General features: G+C 50.7%; 8 protein-coding genes and 1 non-coding gene across 9 annotated transcripts; 5 read left to right on the top strand and 4 right to left on the bottom strand.

Moving 5' to 3' along the window:
* The first annotated feature begins 75 nt into the window (after positions 1-75).
* BDW74DRAFT_t49 lies at positions 76-147 on the top strand. The gene has a single exon. It is a non-coding gene; the product is annotated as a tRNA-His (tRNA).
* Positions 148-278: 131 nt separating this feature from the next.
* BDW74DRAFT_145794 (ORMDL family protein) lies at positions 279-1,975 on the bottom strand. The gene is made up of 3 exons (XM_073723231.1): positions 1,420-1,975; positions 964-1,322; positions 279-902 (listed from the first exon to the last, which is right to left on the bottom strand). The coding sequence occupies exons 1-3, from the start codon at positions 1,619-1,621 to the stop codon at positions 855-857; spliced, it is 609 nt and encodes a 202-aa protein (XP_073587740.1). The 5' UTR covers positions 1,622-1,975; the 3' UTR covers positions 279-854.
* Positions 1,976-2,655: 680 nt separating this feature from the next.
* Positions 2,656-3,521, top strand: BDW74DRAFT_76317 (peptide-methionine (R)-S-oxide reductase). Its single transcript, XM_073733655.1, has 2 exons — positions 2,656-3,016; positions 3,116-3,521. The coding sequence occupies exons 1-2, from the start codon at positions 2,761-2,763 to the stop codon at positions 3,487-3,489; spliced, it is 630 nt and encodes a 209-aa protein (XP_073587739.1). The 5' UTR covers positions 2,656-2,760; the 3' UTR covers positions 3,490-3,521.
* Positions 3,522-3,569: 48 nt separating this feature from the next.
* Positions 3,570-4,717, bottom strand: BDW74DRAFT_165689 (TauD/TfdA dioxygenase family protein; the record flags this gene model as incomplete). Its single annotated transcript, XM_073726453.1, has 4 exons — positions 3,570-4,152; positions 4,201-4,268; positions 4,316-4,390; positions 4,451-4,717. The coding sequence occupies 4 exons, from the start codon at positions 4,715-4,717 to the stop codon at positions 3,570-3,572; spliced, it is 993 nt and encodes a 330-aa protein (XP_073587738.1).
* A 458-nt stretch (positions 4,718-5,175) lies between these two features.
* Positions 5,176-7,334, top strand: BDW74DRAFT_174231 (uncharacterized protein; the record flags this gene model as incomplete). Its single annotated transcript, XM_073727989.1, has 13 exons — positions 5,176-5,328; positions 5,393-5,601; positions 5,650-5,716; positions 5,765-5,804; positions 5,855-5,979; positions 6,026-6,051; positions 6,100-6,379; positions 6,431-6,465; positions 6,519-6,639; positions 6,688-6,788; positions 6,848-6,936; positions 7,004-7,142; positions 7,199-7,334. 13 exons carry the CDS (start codon positions 5,176-5,178, stop codon positions 7,332-7,334), a joined length of 1,521 nt encoding a protein of 506 aa, XP_073587737.1.
* A 351-nt stretch (positions 7,335-7,685) lies between these two features.
* BDW74DRAFT_165687 (MBL fold metallo-hydrolase) lies at positions 7,686-8,962 on the top strand (the record flags this gene model as incomplete). The annotated part of the gene is made up of 4 exons (XM_073726452.1): positions 7,686-7,917; positions 7,963-8,343; positions 8,395-8,872; positions 8,941-8,962. 4 exons carry the CDS (start codon positions 7,686-7,688, stop codon positions 8,960-8,962), a joined length of 1,113 nt encoding a protein of 370 aa, XP_073587736.1.
* A 189-nt stretch (positions 8,963-9,151) lies between these two features.
* BDW74DRAFT_145788 (stromal membrane-associated protein) lies at positions 9,152-11,527 on the top strand. The gene is made up of 5 exons (XM_073723230.1): positions 9,152-9,385; positions 9,454-9,622; positions 9,678-9,722; positions 9,779-9,884; positions 9,935-11,527. Exons 1-5 carry the CDS (start codon positions 9,277-9,279, stop codon positions 11,213-11,215), a joined length of 1,710 nt encoding a protein of 569 aa, XP_073587735.1. The 5' UTR covers positions 9,152-9,276; the 3' UTR covers positions 11,216-11,527.
* Positions 11,528-11,734: 207 nt separating this feature from the next.
* On the bottom strand, positions 11,735-13,357 carry BDW74DRAFT_76273 (putative integral membrane protein). The gene is made up of 6 exons (XM_073733654.1): positions 13,051-13,357; positions 12,951-12,987; positions 12,819-12,886; positions 12,375-12,748; positions 12,257-12,324; positions 11,735-12,195 (listed from the first exon to the last, which is right to left on the bottom strand). The coding sequence occupies exons 1-6, from the start codon at positions 13,201-13,203 to the stop codon at positions 11,813-11,815; spliced, it is 1,083 nt and encodes a 360-aa protein (XP_073587734.1). The 5' UTR covers positions 13,204-13,357; the 3' UTR covers positions 11,735-11,812.
* Positions 13,358-15,317: 1,960 nt separating this feature from the next.
* Positions 15,318-18,308, bottom strand: BDW74DRAFT_76264 (putative chromatin remodeling complex subunit (Rsc9)). The gene is made up of 3 exons (XM_073733653.1): positions 18,179-18,308; positions 17,785-18,114; positions 15,318-17,711 (listed from the first exon to the last, which is right to left on the bottom strand). Exons 1-3 carry the CDS (start codon positions 18,210-18,212, stop codon positions 15,856-15,858), a joined length of 2,220 nt encoding a protein of 739 aa, XP_073587733.1. The 5' UTR covers positions 18,213-18,308; the 3' UTR covers positions 15,318-15,855.
* Positions 18,309-18,599: the final 291 nt, after the last annotated feature.

Below are 18,599 nucleotides of genomic sequence, written 5' to 3'. Positions count from 1 at the left end.
GAAGTCCGTTAGATTGATCGACATCCGGATTAACCTTATAGAGCAAAAAGTCAGCCTCGCATCTCGATACATCAAGGTGCTGTAGTGTAGTGGTGATCATAATTCGTTGTGGCCGAATTGACCTGGGTTCGATTCCCAGCAGCGCCAAGTGCGTTGACTTGACTGTATCAGAAGTCTTTTTGCTTTTTGTTTCTGTTACCATATAGTGGTTTCACCTGGATGTCTTTGTCTACTACTACTAAGTTTACCGTTTCTGTTCAGGACTCGGGAAATATCTCCTGCAAGACAACAGCTTCTTCTGAGACAATGGTGATCATCCGCCCAGTCTCAGTGAAATCATGTTTCAGGGATGTGTGATGAAAAAGTAAGCTGCAGTAAACCTGCGCAGTGATTGATAACCAGACCAGCCCCGTGATACAAACAGCATACACACCCTAAGTATAGTACAGTTGTAGAAGAAGCAGCAAGAAAGTGGTCCTGAAAAGCATCGTGGGATATCTGTAATGAAATATCTGTCCTGTCTAAGCCCCTCGCCAAACACCTTTCTATCCCCAATCTTTTGCGTCGTTTCTGGTCGCGTGGTTGGCTTTGTGTTCGTTTCGCAAGACTGATGCCTATTCTCAAACCTAGGCTGTTGCTCTCGCCCAGAAACAAAGGAGGTGGAAGAAAGACTCCGCCCCAATCTGCCAGCAATATGGCTCCTGAACAGTCGTAGGTATTAAAGATATGACAAAAGTAGAGAGTAGTAGAGAGTTAAAGGAGGGAATAAACCATGAGAAAAGACACGCGGCGAAAAAAAGAAGCAAGAAAATGTGTAGGAGAAAACGATCGATATGTAAAACAGGGCCTCTCCGTTACTCCTCAGGTATATCGGAAAAGAGGCCTATCCGTAATCGGTGGGACTATACTCCGGGTTAGCTAAGCTAATGTCATCCGTGTCAGACGGGGAGGGGGAACACGTACGAAGGGTAGCTTGGGAAGGACCACTCCCAAGGTGGCTAGGAAGTTGATGACAAAGTACGTAAGGTCGTAGTGAGTGTAATGCGTACTGAGGAGGAAAAGGCAGATCGGCACACAGAGCAGGAACTTCTTCGCCGGGGTATATTGGTCCCCGTTGTCAATCTGCTCCCACATGTTGAGGTTGTCATAGGCGCCAGCGTTGAATTCAAATGGAATGCCCCGCACCCAGTGGAACATGAGAAAGGATCCAAACATATAACTGATGTTGGTGAGCGTCCATGATGTTTCTTGCGAAACGCCGGGGAGGATGTCATAGAAGATCTTCAGGGCTGCGATCAGAACAAAATGGATGGTCCAGGCACCTGTAGCAGTACAAAGCTGTTAGTGGTTGATTTGCTCGTAGAGTTTCCAGAAAAGGACCCAATAGCGGCGCAACAACAGCCCAAGCAATTCACTCACCCTTAGCATTAACCCAGTTCGCATTCAGGTTCGGGAGAGCGGCCTGGTCGCTAGTGTGCTCAATGGACTCGGCGGGTTCCTGGTAGATGATGCTGCTCGATCTCCTCCGCCTTCCAGCCTTGCTCTGGGGCATGTTGTGGTCTGGTGTAAGCCGGTGCGGACTTGTGTCAACCTCCGGTGGGAAGGAGATGGCACGGGGCATGAGTAAGGACGACACTTTGGCGGTGTTTGATCGGTGAAAGCAAGCAGTGGTAAAAGTCCCGAAAGGAATGCAAGAAAGGAAGAGGGAGAAAGAGATTTCAAAAAAGACCGAGAGTGACAAAGCTTGAGAGGGATGATTGTAGTCAATGATGCCAGTAACAGCAAGTAACAATGGCGGCACGGAAGAACTGGAGATATTCCGACTGATCGGCAGGTCACGGGATGTGCGAGTATTCACCTGCAGCAGTAGGGATAAAGCCTTTCAACTCTCAATAAATACTCTGTAATGCTGTTCAAAAAGTCTAATATGACTCTTGGGGTTGATGTTGACTCAACATTCGGGGGACAACGCCCTGAACTCTCAGAAAAAAAATCAAATCCGAATTTCGGGCCTTGAATAGGAGGGAGATGAGAGGTGTCTAATAATAGTCATCAGAACGGAATTCGAAGGCAAAAGCAATCTGTATGGACAGTTCACATTGTGTCCAGACTCAGGGCTGTCGCGCGTTCTAGGCCTTGATACTCGATCGATGGCTGTTTTCTAGAATGTCCAAAAATATCTCCTATCTCAAAATCGATCTCTGCAGACAAGTCTACTACTGCAGCTGCAGGAATCTAGATCCTCGGGATGCGAGTTCGCCAATCTTTTTATCAAGTGCACTGTGCTGGGCATGTTTCAACTACTCTACTCTGTAGGCTCTTCTCTGTAGCGATCCCACTAACGCCTGTCGCATTGACTTTGAATGAATAATGCATTACTACCCCCTATCAGCATGGGGATATTGCGCTGATATATCTCTAACGGCCAGGGTCCTCAACTAGCAATCCTCGTTAATCAACCACTCAGGGGCGTTCGTTACGAGTCTACAGAGCTCTATACAATATGACATGCACTCTGTAAACATATCTAGCTGACCCTCACATCTTTTGCCACAATCTCCAATGTTTTTAGCTGATTATGTGCTTGATGTTCCTCGTGATGACGTAAAGGAGGACACCACAAAATCTACGGCAGCTTCTAACTTACTGACTTTATCATTGCAGTGCCTACAGACATCAATTTGTCTACTTTGTCTACCTGGAAACCACCGAGCTTAGTCGGAAAAAAGAGCTAAACCAACACCTAACAAAACAGCATAAATGCGCCTCGTCAGGGCCCCTCTCCGCATCTTATCATCCCTCCGTCTCACTCGCTTCCCCGCCGTCCGTCTTCTCCAACAACCTCCTCCACCAACATCGGCATCAAAAAGCGTCCTCAAATCTGCTCCTTATATTCCTTTCCTAGGCGCCTTCTTCAGCTCAAGTGCCCGAACCGAATCCCAGAATCAGAACAGCGGGATGGCTCCACCCCCAGACAACAGGAGCGAGGACGAGTGGCGCGCTGTGCTGAGCCCGGGTAAGCGGTCTTCAAACTACCCACCCAACAAACCCGATTCCTTGCTTTAACCCAAACAGGTTCGTCAAAGCAAAAATGAGATAGCTGACGACCGAATAGAACAGTTTCGCATCCTCCGTCAAAAGGGCACCGAACGCCCCGGCACAGGCGAATACGATTCCCATCACCCCTCCCAAGGCGTCTACACATGCGCGGGCTGCAACGCACCACTCTACAAGGCGACTCACAAATTCAAGTCTGGATGTGGATGGCCCGCGTACTTCGACTCAATCCCCGGTGCGGTTCAGAGGCATGTGGATAACTCGTTCGGAATGGAGAGGACAGAGATCACTTGCACGAACTGCGGGGGGCACTTGGGGCATGTCTTCAAGGGAGAAGGCTACCCGACACCGACTGATGAAAGACATTGCGTGAACAGTGTCAGCTTGAAGTTTACAGAGGATGAGGGGGAGGGAGCTAAGGCGAAGGCGTGATGTCGGCTGGAGTGTGGCTGAATTGGCTTGGGGTGTATATGTTGATATTGAAGGTATATATGATTCATGAAATACACATCTTACAGAGGCTGGGGCTGGCTCCCATACGGAATGATACGGACCATATGGCGGCGCTCCCCATCCTTGAAGTCTGGGACGGCCGAGTGAGCGACTGTCCTCTGGTCCCAGACGACAACCGTTCCTTTCTCCCATGATACTCGGCAAGAGAAGTCCAATGACCGGATATGGTCATGCAAAAAGCCCAACAATAGATCCGACTCACTCGGCTTATACCCCACAACCTGGCGAGCGATGGTTGGGTTAACAAACAAGACCGGTTCCTTCGTCACCGGATGTGATATGACCAGCGGGTGTTCTGTCTTAACGGCCTCCTTGAGAGCCCGCTCTTGCCCTACCCTAGCGACTTCTCCAACGCTGGCACTAGTATGTAGAAGCTTCAGACGATGAAGGCCTTCGCGGAATGCAGGCGAGAAGGCTTGATAGGCCGCCGTCAACGACGTGAAGGCTGTATCACCTCCGCCTGACGCGGGGATCTCGAGGACCCAGAAGAAGGTCGTACCGGTTGTATTTGGTGTGAAGGTCTGGTCAATGTGCCACAAGTCGTAGTTCGTCCGTGAGCCTAGGAGATCACGGAGGCTTCCTCTGCTCATTTTTAAGCCCTGATCTCAGCGGTGGCCTGGGTAGACATACACTTTCTCGTCAGCGTAGACCACCTGGAATTCCGGCCCAGTGCCTTTGGGGTATCCCATTGTCGGATGCTTGGAACATATTAGGCCCTACTCGAGATTCGTCTAATATGGCGCACCTTGTGAAGAGGACCAAAATGCCTCGCAATCGCCAACTGCTTCTCCGGCCCTATGTCTGCGAAATCCTGGTCTCGCTATACACGACAGACTATGTGATAAGTGATCGCAGACACAGACACGCGGAATCAACTCACAAGTACAAGAACACCCCGTTGAGCTGCCAGGAGTGCTAGTTGATCCAAACCTGCCGGCGTCAGCTGGCTGAGTTGAAGGCCACGAATTTCCGTCCCAACGCGAGGCGTAACATTTTTCAAGACAGTCTTTGAGGACTGGATCTCTGGTAGTTCTGGATCTGCTCGTAGGCCGGGCTCTTCTGCTTCGAAGAGTGGAATGTTCAGGGTTGGTGTGAAGCCCTCTGGCCGCACAGGGAGGTAAGCGGGGTATAGAGGCTCTGTAGCCATGACACAACGTGGCTGCCGTTTGTGGATTTCGACATGGTTTCTCGGTCGGACTTTGCGCGATATAGAGCCCTCAGATATATAACCTTTATCAGCCAAGACTTGGAGTAAGAAGCTTGCAGTATCTTGACATTGTCTCATCCCGGCCAAGAAAGGCGTCACGCATAGCACTATGCCCCATACGACATTTTTTCTCGGACACTGCCCGACTGCATCTTAGCGACTACACTACATGGCTACTGATCAGCTACTTGGGATCTTCTCCAATGATATCCGGAATAATACTCGGAGTCCACGCGCGGCCTTGTTTGGGGAGCAGTATGTGCCGTCACAGGACGTGGCAAGCACGCCATTGGAGCAGAACTACAAATTCACCGCAGACTTGACGGCCTAGAAGAGGAAAACAACTTCGCATTTCAAGCTCTGGAGTCATTGTGACCCTGAATTCGTCAAGTCGCAACATGGACGCTCAGGCTCAGGATTCGGGAACGAGGTCGACGAGGGCCACAAAATGGATCACGCGGGTCCTTCAACTTGACAATCCTGAACGAGTGCTTGTTTTGAAGCTTGATATCTTGCTTCTTATTTGGGCCTTTGTTGCAGGTCTCACCAAGGTATGGGCAAATCCACAATTTACTCACGCGGTCCCAAGCCCTAACTGTATACTTCTTCTCCTAGGACATGGACCAATCGTCGACAACGCAAGCCTATGTGTCCGGATGGCAAGAAGCACTGTCACTATACGGCAATGAGCTCGTCAAGTTTACCACCTACTTCTCCATTGGATATGCCCTGGCCATTGTTCCTTCGCAAATGATACAGACACTGATACGGCCTTCCATATTCCTGCCTGCCTGCGAGGTCATTTGGGGACTTTTGACCCTAACGTATGTGTCTTCCGTTCGATCACCAGGCTATTGTTAACATTTTGACAGGACATACGCTGCAAAGAACGCTCGAACTGTCTATGCACTTCGGTTCTTTCTCGGTATATTCGAATCAGTATGACGCGTGCGTTCTTACGGGATTGTTCTCTTCTGACGATATTAGACATCATGGCCTGGCTTGGTCAGTCTTATCTTCAACTGGTGTACGTACCCCGTCCATCTGTCACTTTCATCTCTGAAGCTGACCATGTAGACACCCCGGCCGAGCTCGGAAAAAGACTGGCTATCTTCGGCGTCAGTGGCGTTGCAGGGAGTATGTTCCTTGGCATTTTGCAAGCAGCTCTATATAAGAACCTCAATGGTGCAGGAGGCCTGGAAGTGAGTTCACTGTGTCAAGCTTCATAATCTATTGCTGATTACTCAGGGATGGCAATGGCTCTTCATCGTTAGGTATGCTTCAGGCTTTCCTCCTCTTAGCTAGCCCTAACTTGATCTCAGTGGCTGCATAACCATATCCTGGGGCCTCATCGGCTTCTTGATCATTCCAGACTCACCGAGAATTACTCGAGCAGTGTGGTTAACCCATGCTGAGCGCCGCCTAGCAGTTAGGCGCATGGAGAAGAACGACACCGAGACTTCCAAACTCATTGACTATAAGAGACTTTTCAGGAAAGCCAAGCTCATTACGCTTAGCCCACTTGCATGGCTCTACATGGCTGCATATCTGCAGTACGCCTGGAGCCAAAGGGCTAACAGTTATTTCCTTCTATATCTGAAGGTTTGCTGTGCTGCTTTTTTGAGAAGTCAATCAAAACTAACCAGGTGATAGGGACTTGAAAAGTCCAATGGGGAACCGCTATACAGGTTAGATCAGAGCTCCATTTTGGACGTTGGCAAGGGCTAATAATGCTTGACAGCACGTATACCGTCAATCTGATTCCCCTCGGCGGATATGCCATATCGATCGTGAGCAACGTTCTATTGAATGCCATTAGCGATTGGAAGAAATGGCGTGTTCAGGTCTCAGTCGGCCCTGCAGTGAGTCTGTTTTCAAATAATAAGAATCAAGCATTGACAGACTTTCAGGTCCTCCAAATAATATGCTGCGCTGTTCTCTCCGCATGGCCCAGTTCAACGCCTACAATCATGGCCTTCTATTTCTCGACCTTTTCCACAGCGGCATGGGGGTATGTTGCCCTAGCTTACTGGATATCGCAAAAAGATTCAGTCTGACTTCCTTCTCTAGGTATTCCCTTCTTGCATGGCTGGGCGAGATCCTCAGAAAGGAGCCGGAGGCTCGCTCGCTGCTTGTCGGTGCATCAGTGACTCTTGTTTGTAAGATTATTCCCATATGCCTACCTGAACTTACTTATACTGGTATGAGGCTAACGAATTATTGCAGACGTCGGACACGCAACCATACCTTTGCGGGCATGGCGGACGGCCGATAGCCCCACGTACCCGGTGGGTTTCCCCCTTGCTACGGCTTTTGCAGCGGGGAGCATCCTGGCGATCCTGGGGATGTACTTTTATATCAAACGGTATGTACTCTCGGATTCGCCTTTCGGGTATTCAGTGCTTATAGTCTTATCTGTAGCCATTCATACATCCTGGAACGGGGACTGGAGCCAGCAGTGCTCCGTCATGTCGAACGCGACGAGCAAAGTCGTGGTCCTCATGTTGGTATGGCGGAGAAGGAGGCTCTGGATAGTGTGTCGGAGGTGCGGACGTAGTGCGCTGATCCTAGGGAATCATGAGCTGAAAACCCGACTGGAATGCCCGGCATCTGTATGCCGTCATAATGACCACAGTGTCTGCCAAAGAGAATGCTTGCTAAAGCCGCACGATAGGGCATTTGAAGAAAGCCTTGCGTCGTAGGGAGTGTGGTGCATATAATTAGGCAAGGTGATCCCGAATAACCTCAAAAGTAATATTCCAGGATTATACTCAGGCTCCAGCCTTGGAACCTATTCCACTGCAGAGGCGGGCCTCCCGAGCCAAAATACAGAGTATAAATGCTGCCCTTGTCTTCGGTGACATCACGGCCCAACTCAACACCATCACAAACGCAAAACAACAGCACAATGCCTTCTCTCGACCTACCAACGCATTGCGGCTCAACGGTCGATGTTTCGATGATTGTTGGCGGCCATGTTACCCTTCCAACGAGTTTCATGATCAAGGAGCAGGTTGCAGGACATGACAGTATGACAGCTCCCTCCTACAGTTTTCTAGTCGAGAATAAAGCTAAGGGTAAAAAGATCCTGTTTGATCTGGGGCTGCCGAAGGCGTGGAAGAAGAAGCTTCCTCCGCGAGGTTAGTATATCTTACCTTTCTCCTATGAACAGGTTTCTGAACTAGTTAAAGTTGTCAAAACCATCGAGGACTCGAACGGGGTTATTAATGTCCCGAAGGACGTCGCCGACCAACTGCGCGAAGGGGGTATTTCGCTCGAGTCCATTGACGCTATTGTTTGGTCCCATCATCATTTCGATCATATCGGAGACCCGTCTGGTTTCCCCTCCTCTACCGCGCTTATAGTCGGGCCAGGGTTCAAAAGCGACAAGACCACCTTTCCTGGGTATCCGAGGAACCCGGACGCTAGAACCGATGACGATGCATTCCAGGGACGGGAAGTCATTGAGCTTGATTTCACCGAGGCCGCGATGAATATCGGCGGCTTCCCAGCCATTGACTACTTTGGCGACGGGAGCTTCTTCTTGCTGCACTCAAAGGGCCATAGTAAGTCGACCACCATCAAGCCTACTTGATGCATTGACTGACGGTATATAGCCCACGACCACATGTGCGGTCTTACACGAACCTCTGGGAATGAATTCCTATTCCTTGGAGGCGATGTCGCTCACCACGCTGGAGAGTTCCGCCCGACATCCCAGGTTCCTCTTCCAGATAAAATCCACCCTTCGCCGCTGGATGGAGACCACCTAAGCCCTCAGCATCCGCCGTTATCTGCTTGTCCAGGAAGTGCCATTGAAAAAGCTCATCCGAGAAAGGGAACGAGTCCGGAGGAGTATAGGACGACCCCGTTCTACGAGGCGAGTACGGGAATGAAACCATTCCCTGAAGATGCTGAGGTCGCCGTAGAGAGGGTGCAGGATTTCGATGCCTCAGCAGAGGTCCTTGTCATTATAGCTCATGACGCTGACATGGAGAGCATTCTACCCATCTTCTCAAAGAAGCTCAACAGTTGGGACTCGGTAGGGTATAAGTCTCTAGACAGATGGAAGTTCTTGAAAGACTTTCTAAAGGGGTCAAGGGATTACGAGGGGATATGGAACCATGCAACACCGCTGAATGATACTGTATCTCTTGCCATAGAAAGAACAAGCTTCGAGCGTAGTAGCCCATATATATTGCGGTATGAAACCGACGAGAAAGATGAGCAATGCATTGTGCATTTAAGAGTCAAAGAGGCATCAGTGGAGAAAGAGCGCATATCACGTGCTGGTCATCGGGCAGGGTCCTGGAGCCTCAGGCGCTCAGGCGCTCAAGCCCCGACACCGCATCAGAACCGCCACTTGTGAATAATCTCCAGGTTGCTCCATTGTCCATCCACTTTCTGCTACCGGACCCTCTCCTTCTTTCCCCCTTTTTCTCCTCCCCCTGCCAGTCTCCTTTCAGTCATTGCAGCATATTGTGGTATCACGACCGGTTATGTCTCGCCGTCCCAACCCCGCCCAGGCGGCCCAGAACCAACAGACTATCAAAGCTCTATTGAAACTCGAAGCCAACAAGATATGCGCCGATTGTAAACGCAACAAACGTGGGTGCTCCTTGCGCTTAAGCTCATGGCCATCATCGCACCACGATCACTAATACTTTCCTTTTCAGATCCGCGATGGGCATCATGGAATCTCGGAATATTCGTTTGCATTCGGTGTTCGGGCATACACAGGGGCATGGGCACCCATATCAGTCGAGTGAAGTCTGTGGATCTTGATGCGTGGACCGACGAACAGCTTCAGAGTGTTGTTCTTTGGGGCAATGCCAGAGCGAATAAGTGAGCTTCCCGCGGAATTGAGTTCATGGATTAGGTGGTCTAATACAGCGGATAGGTACTGGGAAGCGAAGTTGGCTCCGGGCCATGTTCCGTCAGAAGCGTGAGTGAAGCTCATGCCTTATACGCCACTCGTGAACTGTCACTGACCACAAACAGGAAGATAGAGAACTTCATCAGAACCAAATATGAATCCAAACGCTGGGTTATGGACGGACCGATGCCCGATCCCTCGACATTGGATGCCGGAGGCGACGATGATGTTGTGAGTCTCTCACCCTATGTTTCGGCGTTGTACAAGAGCTAATGGTCTAGCCTCTCGCGGTCGTCCAGGAAAAAGCAAAGATTGAACGCTCCGCTTCGCAACGAGTGGCGGCGACCAGACAGCTGCCTGCAGTGCAACATCGCCCACAAGCGTCCATTGATCTCTTCGGTGACGACGACGTCGCTCCCCCGATCCGCCCCAGCACTACCGAGCCTTCAATTCGAGCTCCTCCCAAGCAGCCGCAAGCTGCTCCGAAACCCACGCGCCCCGGAGACTCCTTGCTCGGCCTCGATTTCTTTGGAAGTGCACAACCAGCAGCGAACAACCGGCCCTCCAGTGTTGCGTCTACGCCAGCGGGTGGGATGTCTAGGCCAGACCTCAAGCAATCAATCCTCTCCCTCTACTCCAAGCCGCAGCCTGCCTCACATGAGCGCACCTCTTCATTCGGGGATCTGACTTCCCCGCCCCCGCAATCAACATCTTCTTCCAACATGGGCGGTCTGACCGACGCCTTCAGTGGCCTGAGCTTTCCCACTTCTCCCCCGGTCCAAAAGCCTGCAGAGAAGCCCTCTCCCTTTGCAGGGCTGACAAGCTTTGCCAACTCCAAGTCGGCACCCGCAGCACCCAAGGTGACCTCGCCTACAACTTCAATTGGAAGCGCAGGTGGTGGCTTGTTTGACAGTCTAACATCCCCAACCATTACTTCCGCAAAGCCGCAGTCCCGTACTACGTCTGTATCGTCCAATAGCCACGACTTCGGAGGATTCTCCAGCTTCCAATCTCCCCCTCCACCTAAGGCCAACCCTCCCTCGGCCTCCCTGTCCAACGACCTCTTTGGACTGTCCTCTCCCCCACTCTCCACTGCTGCCGTCTCACCACCCGCAGTGCGCTCGCCGCCTCAAATAACATCCCCGCAGCCGGACTTAAGCTCTGCCTTCAATCTTAGCACCCCAGCACCCAAGCCAACTGCAGCGCCACCTAAGCCAGTAAGCGCGGCAGCTCTCCCGAGTCTCAATGCGGCAGCCATTGATCCATGGGGCTCGAACGCATGGAGCACACCGGAGCCGGCCGCTTCCGCCGCTCCCCAGCCATCCTCCATGATGAAACTCCCCGACACATTAACCGCCAACGACGTCGGCGCTGGTTGGGGCGCCCCCTCTGCAGCAGCATCCAAGCCCCCCGCGCCCTCTGTCACAGAAGACGAAGACTTCGGCGGCTGGGCTAGTGCGGCCCCCATCTCTTCCACGACTACCACGAATGCAAACACTTCATCTAAACCGGCAGGCGGGTTTGGAGGATCTGATGACTTGTTTTCCAACGTTTGGGAGTAAACTGATACTTACTCCCTCGTTCTTCGTTGCTTCCTGCCTTGTAAAAACTGGCTGCGGTAACTTGTCTCTTCGCGTTTTCCTTTCTTACCGGAGTTCTTTTTCCTAGTTGATATCTTCCCCGGTGGTTTTCATGCTGTACATAATGCGGACCTTTTGTGTCTTTTATTTAGACTCTGGCGCTAGCTCGCAATGTCACCGTATATCTTAATAAATGGAAGGAAACGGCCCGTCTTTTCTTGCATAACCATCCCTTACATAGGCTTGTTATAAACCAGAACAGTATACAGACATATGTCCAATATGTTAATTACTATTATCACATAATTTTACACGAAGTTGTCCGTCCTCCATTCGTACCATCGTAGACAAAGAGAAATAGAAAGGAGAGTCAGATATCAAAGAAGGGTATGGCTGACAGCGGGGTGTAAAATGATAAAATGACGCCCTGAGCAGGTCCAGATGCAAACAAGATAGAAGCCACAGGCCGGGAGAAAGGTGGTATCAGAAGCCATGATGAATTAGAGAGAAATAAAGTAAAAGGAACGAAAGAGTTACGCGCGTCAAGAAAGCGTCATACAGAACGAAGATAGACTAACTTTAATCCTTAATCAGCCCCTTCAGACTAGAAAAGTCTTCCTGCTGCGGGGTGATCATAGATTCCTGCGAGATCTTCGTCGTGACTTTGATCTCTGTCGGCGGCGAGGTTGAGAGAAGGTTTGTATCTGTGTCAAACCGCTTGGAAACGGTATTCATATGATAACTGGGTGGGGTGTCGTTGGCGCCAGCGGCGGACGCCTGGAATCCGGCGAAGTTCGCGCTTCGACTTCGGGCATAGGGGTTTGTAGTGTTCTTGCTCTTGCCGGTGGAGAATAGGCGCGGGATGAGTTTTGAGATGAAGGCGCGGGTTGCGGGGAGGCAGGCGCAGATGATGGCCGTGTTGCATTCGACTGCGGACCAGGTGGCTGCTCCTACGTTGTCGTCTTGAGGTTGTTAGCATATGCATATGAGATTCATTTAGAGAAGGTGGCGAGGGAAACCCACAGGTTGGATCTGTGGAGTCTGAAATATCCAAGAGACTTTGTAGACGGAGGATGCTGGTCACAAGCACGCTTAGGACTAGTTAGTGGGTGTATGGAGGACGATAGGGCGAGGAACATACAAAGCACCCAGGGCAAAAACAGCCATTAGGGCGAACCTCTGCCGCCGCGGCAGCTGAAGGTTTTTGAGAACCGGCATAGGAAAGAGAAGGAGGGCAATATCGGTGAAGATATGGATTCCAGAGTTGGAGAACCATAGGGCTTTCTTATCCAAGCAGTAGCCGTCAATACTAGGGTCCCAGAACTTTGCGACTGGGATACAATTCAGCCACGCGCTGATGAATGTCCAAGTTCCCCATACTCCGAGAAATCCAATTAAGCAATAGCATGCTACGCGCATGCGTGGGGTAGCAAAGACACGCTTGTACTGCAAAAGAATGGACGCCTTCGTGGTGATCAGGCTGGCTTGATATATGGGTACTGACGCCCAGAAACACTATAAGAGAAGCATGGTTAGCACTTCTGAAAAGCACAAACTGTCCATGGTGTCCGCGAAGTACACGTACAATCATCTGCTTCCTGTACGTCTCTGGCGGGATGAGATTATAATGATCTCCCATAAGATACGCAGTTTCTGAAGGTAAAAAAGCAAGTGTTAGCTTTGAGCTGTAATATGAGTATGGAAGTTATGTACTAACCTCCAACGAAGATGGCGAAAAAAGCCCAGCTAAAAACCTACTTAGATGAGGTTAGAGAAGCCTCTCGCAATAACTCGCGATGTCGAGCTCGGCAACATACGAGAGATATGATAATAGTCCAGTCATCCGACCCCATCTGTTTCACCATAAATGCTCTTGTATATATGCGGACAGCTGCGAGCGCGGTGGCCAGACAGGTGAAGATGGCACTGGTTGCCAACGCATGTCGACCGCGAGGTACGCCGAGAGTCATTGTGACGCCCGTATGTCCTAGAAGCTCTTGTCGAACACTGGATATAAGAGCGCTATAAACCAGAGGCCAGGCACGAGCGATGACAATCCGCACGCTCGGTAGTGTCAGGAAAGTAGAGTCAGAAAGACTTCATCCCCGGAAACCCAAGCTCCTGAAATGAGGATCGAGAATCACCAGCGGTTCGAACGCAAAGAGGGAGGGACATGGGGCACTAAGTAATGCCAACCAAACATTGCACACGGGCCAGAGCCCGGAAACAGCCAGTGACAGCCCCATGATCCTAAATGGATCGCCAAAGCGAATGAGTCTCAGTCCCAGGTCTGAATGACTAGCCTGAGCCACCGCTTCGGGGCCGCTAGTTTGAATTTGCCCAGTGTAGCGCTGCCTGTTGGGATAAGTCGAGTAATAGTATATTCATGACGATAATAGAAAGCGCCCACTTGAGGTAAAGGGCCTTGTTCGCGGGCAGATCTAGCCATAGAGCCATAGTAGTCTTGACGTTTCAAACCACCAGGAGCAAGCAGTTTAGCGTTCCGACATTCGCCGGGCCCTCCTGGTCAACAGATGTGTGGATATGTCAAAGGCCAGTTGCGCCACTTAACCAATGGCAGCAATTAGGGCAATGGTTCGAGGTTTGTCTTCCGCCCTAATGTCGAGCGGCGAGTTGACCCGAAGCGGGGTTCAAACTGCAAATCCAAAGTAGGCTCATTAGCTGAACTAAGCCAGAATGGTTAATGGTTGCAGAACGGATAGCCGTATGACCCTGTGCTTGGGACCTGGAGATGGATATGGCAAGCAGTGTTGGGCGAAGAGGGCACGGTGTTTTTCACATGGAGTCATGGACTCCGGATATGGAGCATGGAGATTCCAGGCACCCGCAGAATGTCAGTGCAGAGAGGGAAAGTTCGGATCGACTCAAATCAAGTGCCAAATGATCAAATCAGCGTTCAGGTACGGTTCTGAGTTAGTGACATTTGGGTAAAAGCAGGCGCATGTTTACCCACTCCCAAGTAAACTGACACGCGGATTTGTCATTTGAAGTGGGACCCATGCCATATAAGGTCTACAATGCGAAAGAACACTCGCTAAAGAAGCCTTCATCCATGGTATGGCAGATATGACAGTTCTAAATGCTGACTCGTCATGAGTGTCAGACCGCAACGGCAGGATTTCTGCAATAACTGAGTGCCAGTTGTTACCGATACAGTGCGCAGAAAGATGAATAAGGCTGCAATAGCCATTTTAGCGCGCTTTAGGGAATCAAGTAGCGTCTGAGCGCTAGCATCGATATAGGGGAGTCTCATAGTGCTGGCTGCCTTTTTGATAGCGTCACCGTTAGCATGAGCACTGACTTCCTGACTCGCTGGGGGATGGGGGCATACGCCAAGGATAGCACGCACCCGAAGAGCTGGATCTGGGATTGGGGTCTGAACTCTGAAGATGTTCCCGGGTCAATTTTCCAACTTCCGCACGGTTAGTGGCGTCGATCTCCTTACTGAAGACGCATGCGAGCACGAGTCTAGGATCTGCATGGTTGCAAGCAGCAGGTGATTCCGCAGCAAGCTCAGCAACGGCAAAATCTTTCAAACCCGAGCATAAAAGATGTACGGAGTATTTGGTACTGGTGTTTCACCACTCTTTCGAGTCGAAAGATAATCAAACGAGTTGAGAGTCGTGGCTCATGGTAGTAGCGTGCGGCTTTGGTCGAGGCAAAAGTCTCGTGACCAGCGGCACGAGAACAGGAAAGACGACTGGGATCCCTCACCCGTTGACTAAATGCGAGAACAGCCATCATAGAGCAAAATCATGGTCTAAATGGCTACTTGCTGGTCAGCTTGTCAAGCTACTCCAGATCAGCTACTCCAACCCGCCCCAACCCCCAGCCGAGAATCCCTGAGTCAGGCCAGAGTCTCACGCTTGCCCAAAGCGCCCAAAGCCGGGGTAGATCGTTCAACCAGGTGGAGCGCCTAATCATCTATCGCAGCGGCTAGATACGCCTCCAAGAGTCCAAGTCGAGTGTCTGCCGCCCGAATAATCATGACGAACAACAGAGTGTCCTGTTTAGGAATGAGAACGTGGCCCGCGAACCGGTGGGAAGGCGATCGCCGCAGGGTTGGAATCCTTCCGAACTCCAAGCGACGTTGACGGCTGAGAAGTTCATGCATCATCAAAGCTAAATTGCATCTAGCGCTGCGCTAAGGGCGAGCCTGAAACAGCGGACCGTCGATCCTATTATGGCTTCAAGACTCAAAAGACAAGAAGTTATGCAGAATGAAGGCATATTAAGCGAAGTCCGTGCTCAAGGTTATGCGTGACGCTTTAGATTGACTAATTTGTTGATGTCTCTATCTCTAATCCTATGAGATACTAGTATCTAATGTAGGGGCAGTCAATGTTGATTAATACCTTAAGATTGCAGTCATACGTGGTTCACAAGATATGAAAAGATGTAGCAAGACAATAACCTGAGCTCCGTTCTACACCTTTGCCTAGACGCCTAGCTATAGCATAAACGGAGATCCTGTCAGCACCGAGACAATCCCACTGAGTCGCATGTTGAAGGAAGCAAATCGGAAGTTATAAAGATAAAGATAAAAGCAGGGTATTTGTACAGAAGATAACAAAGTTGAGAAATAGGGTGTATGTCAACCCTCAGTAGTATTCCTCCTTCTCTAAGATCATGATCAGCTCGGTCAATTCCTTGCGCAGTGACCTGTTTCGGTCCCAGACTTCGATAATCTTCGGTCGGTGGCTCATAAAGTGAGCCTTCTTCCAAGAGAGCCCATTGAAGTCCGGAGCGATGCCGTTTGGTAAGTTTCTAGCCAGATTGCGGAGAACAAGTGCAGCCTTGTATGCGACACCAACAGGCTCCCCTCGTTCACTGACTGGTGTATCCAAGTAGAACCACTTTCGCACAATACGTTCCTGGAGCACAGCACGTTTTGAGCTAGGTGGTTCGGCATCCGCGGGCCGGTCTTCTGGGAGGTGCGATGAGACATGCCCTGCGACCATAGCGGTGTTTGCGCTGGGGCCTGATGAGCGGAATTTCGTGCAGTTATCCCACTGGCAAGTGTGAACGGGCGTTTCGGCGTTCTCCAAGTTATATTGGCCGGGGGTTTCGGTTTGTTTCAGGTCCATGTGATCTGAAAACACGTGGCTGCGTAGGTCGGCCGGCAAGGCGAATGCTCGTTGACACGTTTTTGAGGGTTTTGTGTTATCCTGCCACTTACAATAGATGTAAGGGAATCCTTGGAAGGTGTAGGCAGTTTCCAGGGGGCGGATTCCCTTGATGATGAACCTGGTTGATGAACCAGGTCCGTTGATTACCTGGGCCTGCGCGTTTGTAAACGTCGTGCTGACGTTCTTGATAAACTCCGCCGCGGGAAGTACACCACCGCCAGGAACCCGAGGGTCGGCAAAGCGACTTTGATATGCTTGCCAGAGCGCAATCTGTGTAATCTCACAGTCTGCATCCTCGACGAAGCAGCACCGTAGCCAACGGGAGCTGCGTTCCGGCTCAGATATCTCCATCAGATCCCTAAGCAGTTCTGGAGGGACTCGTGGGATTTCGGTTGGAGCCGGCGCTACCTTCTCCTCCTGCAAGACAGTTTCCCTCTTGCTTAGCCGACCCTCGTGTGTCAATAGCGCAAGCATGCGAGGAATGAAGACTGTCTGGAAGTTGAACACTTCCATCATAGTCTCGATGTTCTCGCGAGAAAGAGTGTACTGATACCAAAAGTCAAGTGCGCCGCTCAAGATATCCTTGTCCAAATCAATCAAAGTGAGCAAGTACAGTTGCTGTAGCGTCTCTTTCGGTATGCTCTCCATTGCCCGGTTTGCTTCCGGTTCGTCTAATTCAGTCGAGAAGTGGGTGAGAGCCCACAGTGCACGAACAACATGCGCGCGATCGGGAGAGTCGAGGCAGTTGAGCAGTGAGATCCAGAGTGGGTCTTCGGGATCAGTCCTCATAAGCCTTGTCACTTCCTCTGCGATGTCAAGCGCGTCATTTTTGAGTTCGTTCAGCCGTGGCTGGTCAGGGATGTTAAGCATGATTACCAAAAAATCTCTTAACAAGCCACTGGCACAGCTTGCGATATAGAATGCATTGTCCGGTAGAAGGACCATGTTTCTAATAATCAGGGTAGCTTCTTTGATATTCCGAAGGCGATGATTGAATTCGTGTGTCTCCAGCGAATCATCTGGCAAGGTGACCGGGATCCTCTTGATTTTGTCCAGGATATCCCGGGTGCCGTGCAGGGCGTTGAGTGCGTTGACGCGATCTGTGGCTTGCCTGAAATCGTACTGAAGCTCCCACTTAACTCCAGTGCAAAGCACTGATACCTCCATGGCTTTTTCCATCAAGTTGTCGGCAAGTAGAGGAAAGCCCTCGAACTTGAATTTGTCCCCTCGCTGATTTGATATTTGGACAAGATGATAGAGCGCAAAGTCGACTTCGTCTGGAATACCTGATTGCAAGCCGTAGTGGGCACGTTTATAAATATGGTCCGCTAGATTGGGGGTTAGCTGTTACTGAGAAGTGCAATGTGCAAGACGAGGGTATAAGCTGATCAGCTCACTTACACTTCGGGACATCGATAAACCTCAGGCCAAAGTAAGGGTCATAGTAGTCTGCTTGTCTCGTTGTCTTTCCCCTATCATAAACACTGCTAAAGAGACTCGGGCGGTTGCCGGGTGTCCAGACATCGCGCGTGGACATAGGGACTTTATGCTCCTTGGATTCCCAGCTCTCGTGCGCAACGTGAGGACTGCCCGGATTCGCCGGCGACATTGAGTGTGCCTGAGTGACATGCGTCGGTTGCGGAGATTGGTTTCCTTGCATATGTGAGCGGCGTGCTGGTGTAGTGTCAGGGATGAAGGGCTGGTTGACTTTGGGAGCTTGTCGCAGGCCCTCTAAATACATCGACATGTTAGCAAACAGACCATCAATGAGAATATTCTAAAAAGAGTCGCTCACGTCGTAGGGATGTTCGAGGTGTTTGAGCACTCATTTTGGCTCAATCAAGGGCCAGGCAACTCCGCCTGCGTTGATCTAACTTTCTCAGACTGTTTTCTTCTCGTCGCGTTTATCCCAAGCACTCAGCAATTAAGAAGGCGATTCGTTGATATGTCGCACCGCAAGATTCCGAAAACCTGTATGTATTCCTCCGCCTTAGGGCTGGGTTGTTGATGATTTCCCTGCAATGGCACGCGTAAAACTCGGTTTGCAATCGGTCGTCTCAATGGGTCAAACGGCGTTTCCAGATGTCACTTTGAGGTCTATATCACGGTTGGCGTCTCCAGAGGCAATGGTGTGTCTGGTAGGCCGATCAGATCGCCCGCGAATCGTCAACGAGCGCGGCGCGGTCCCAAGCTATCGCAAGTCAAGGGCGAGGTTG

This window comes from Aspergillus multicolor (assembly GCF_047715735.1).
Source record: "Aspergillus multicolor strain CBS 133.54 unplaced genomic scaffold BDW74scaffold_3, whole genome shotgun sequence".
NCBI lineage: Eukaryota > Fungi > Ascomycota > Eurotiomycetes > Eurotiales > Aspergillaceae > Aspergillus > Aspergillus multicolor.
This window is presented reverse-complemented; position numbering and strand designations above follow the sequence as displayed.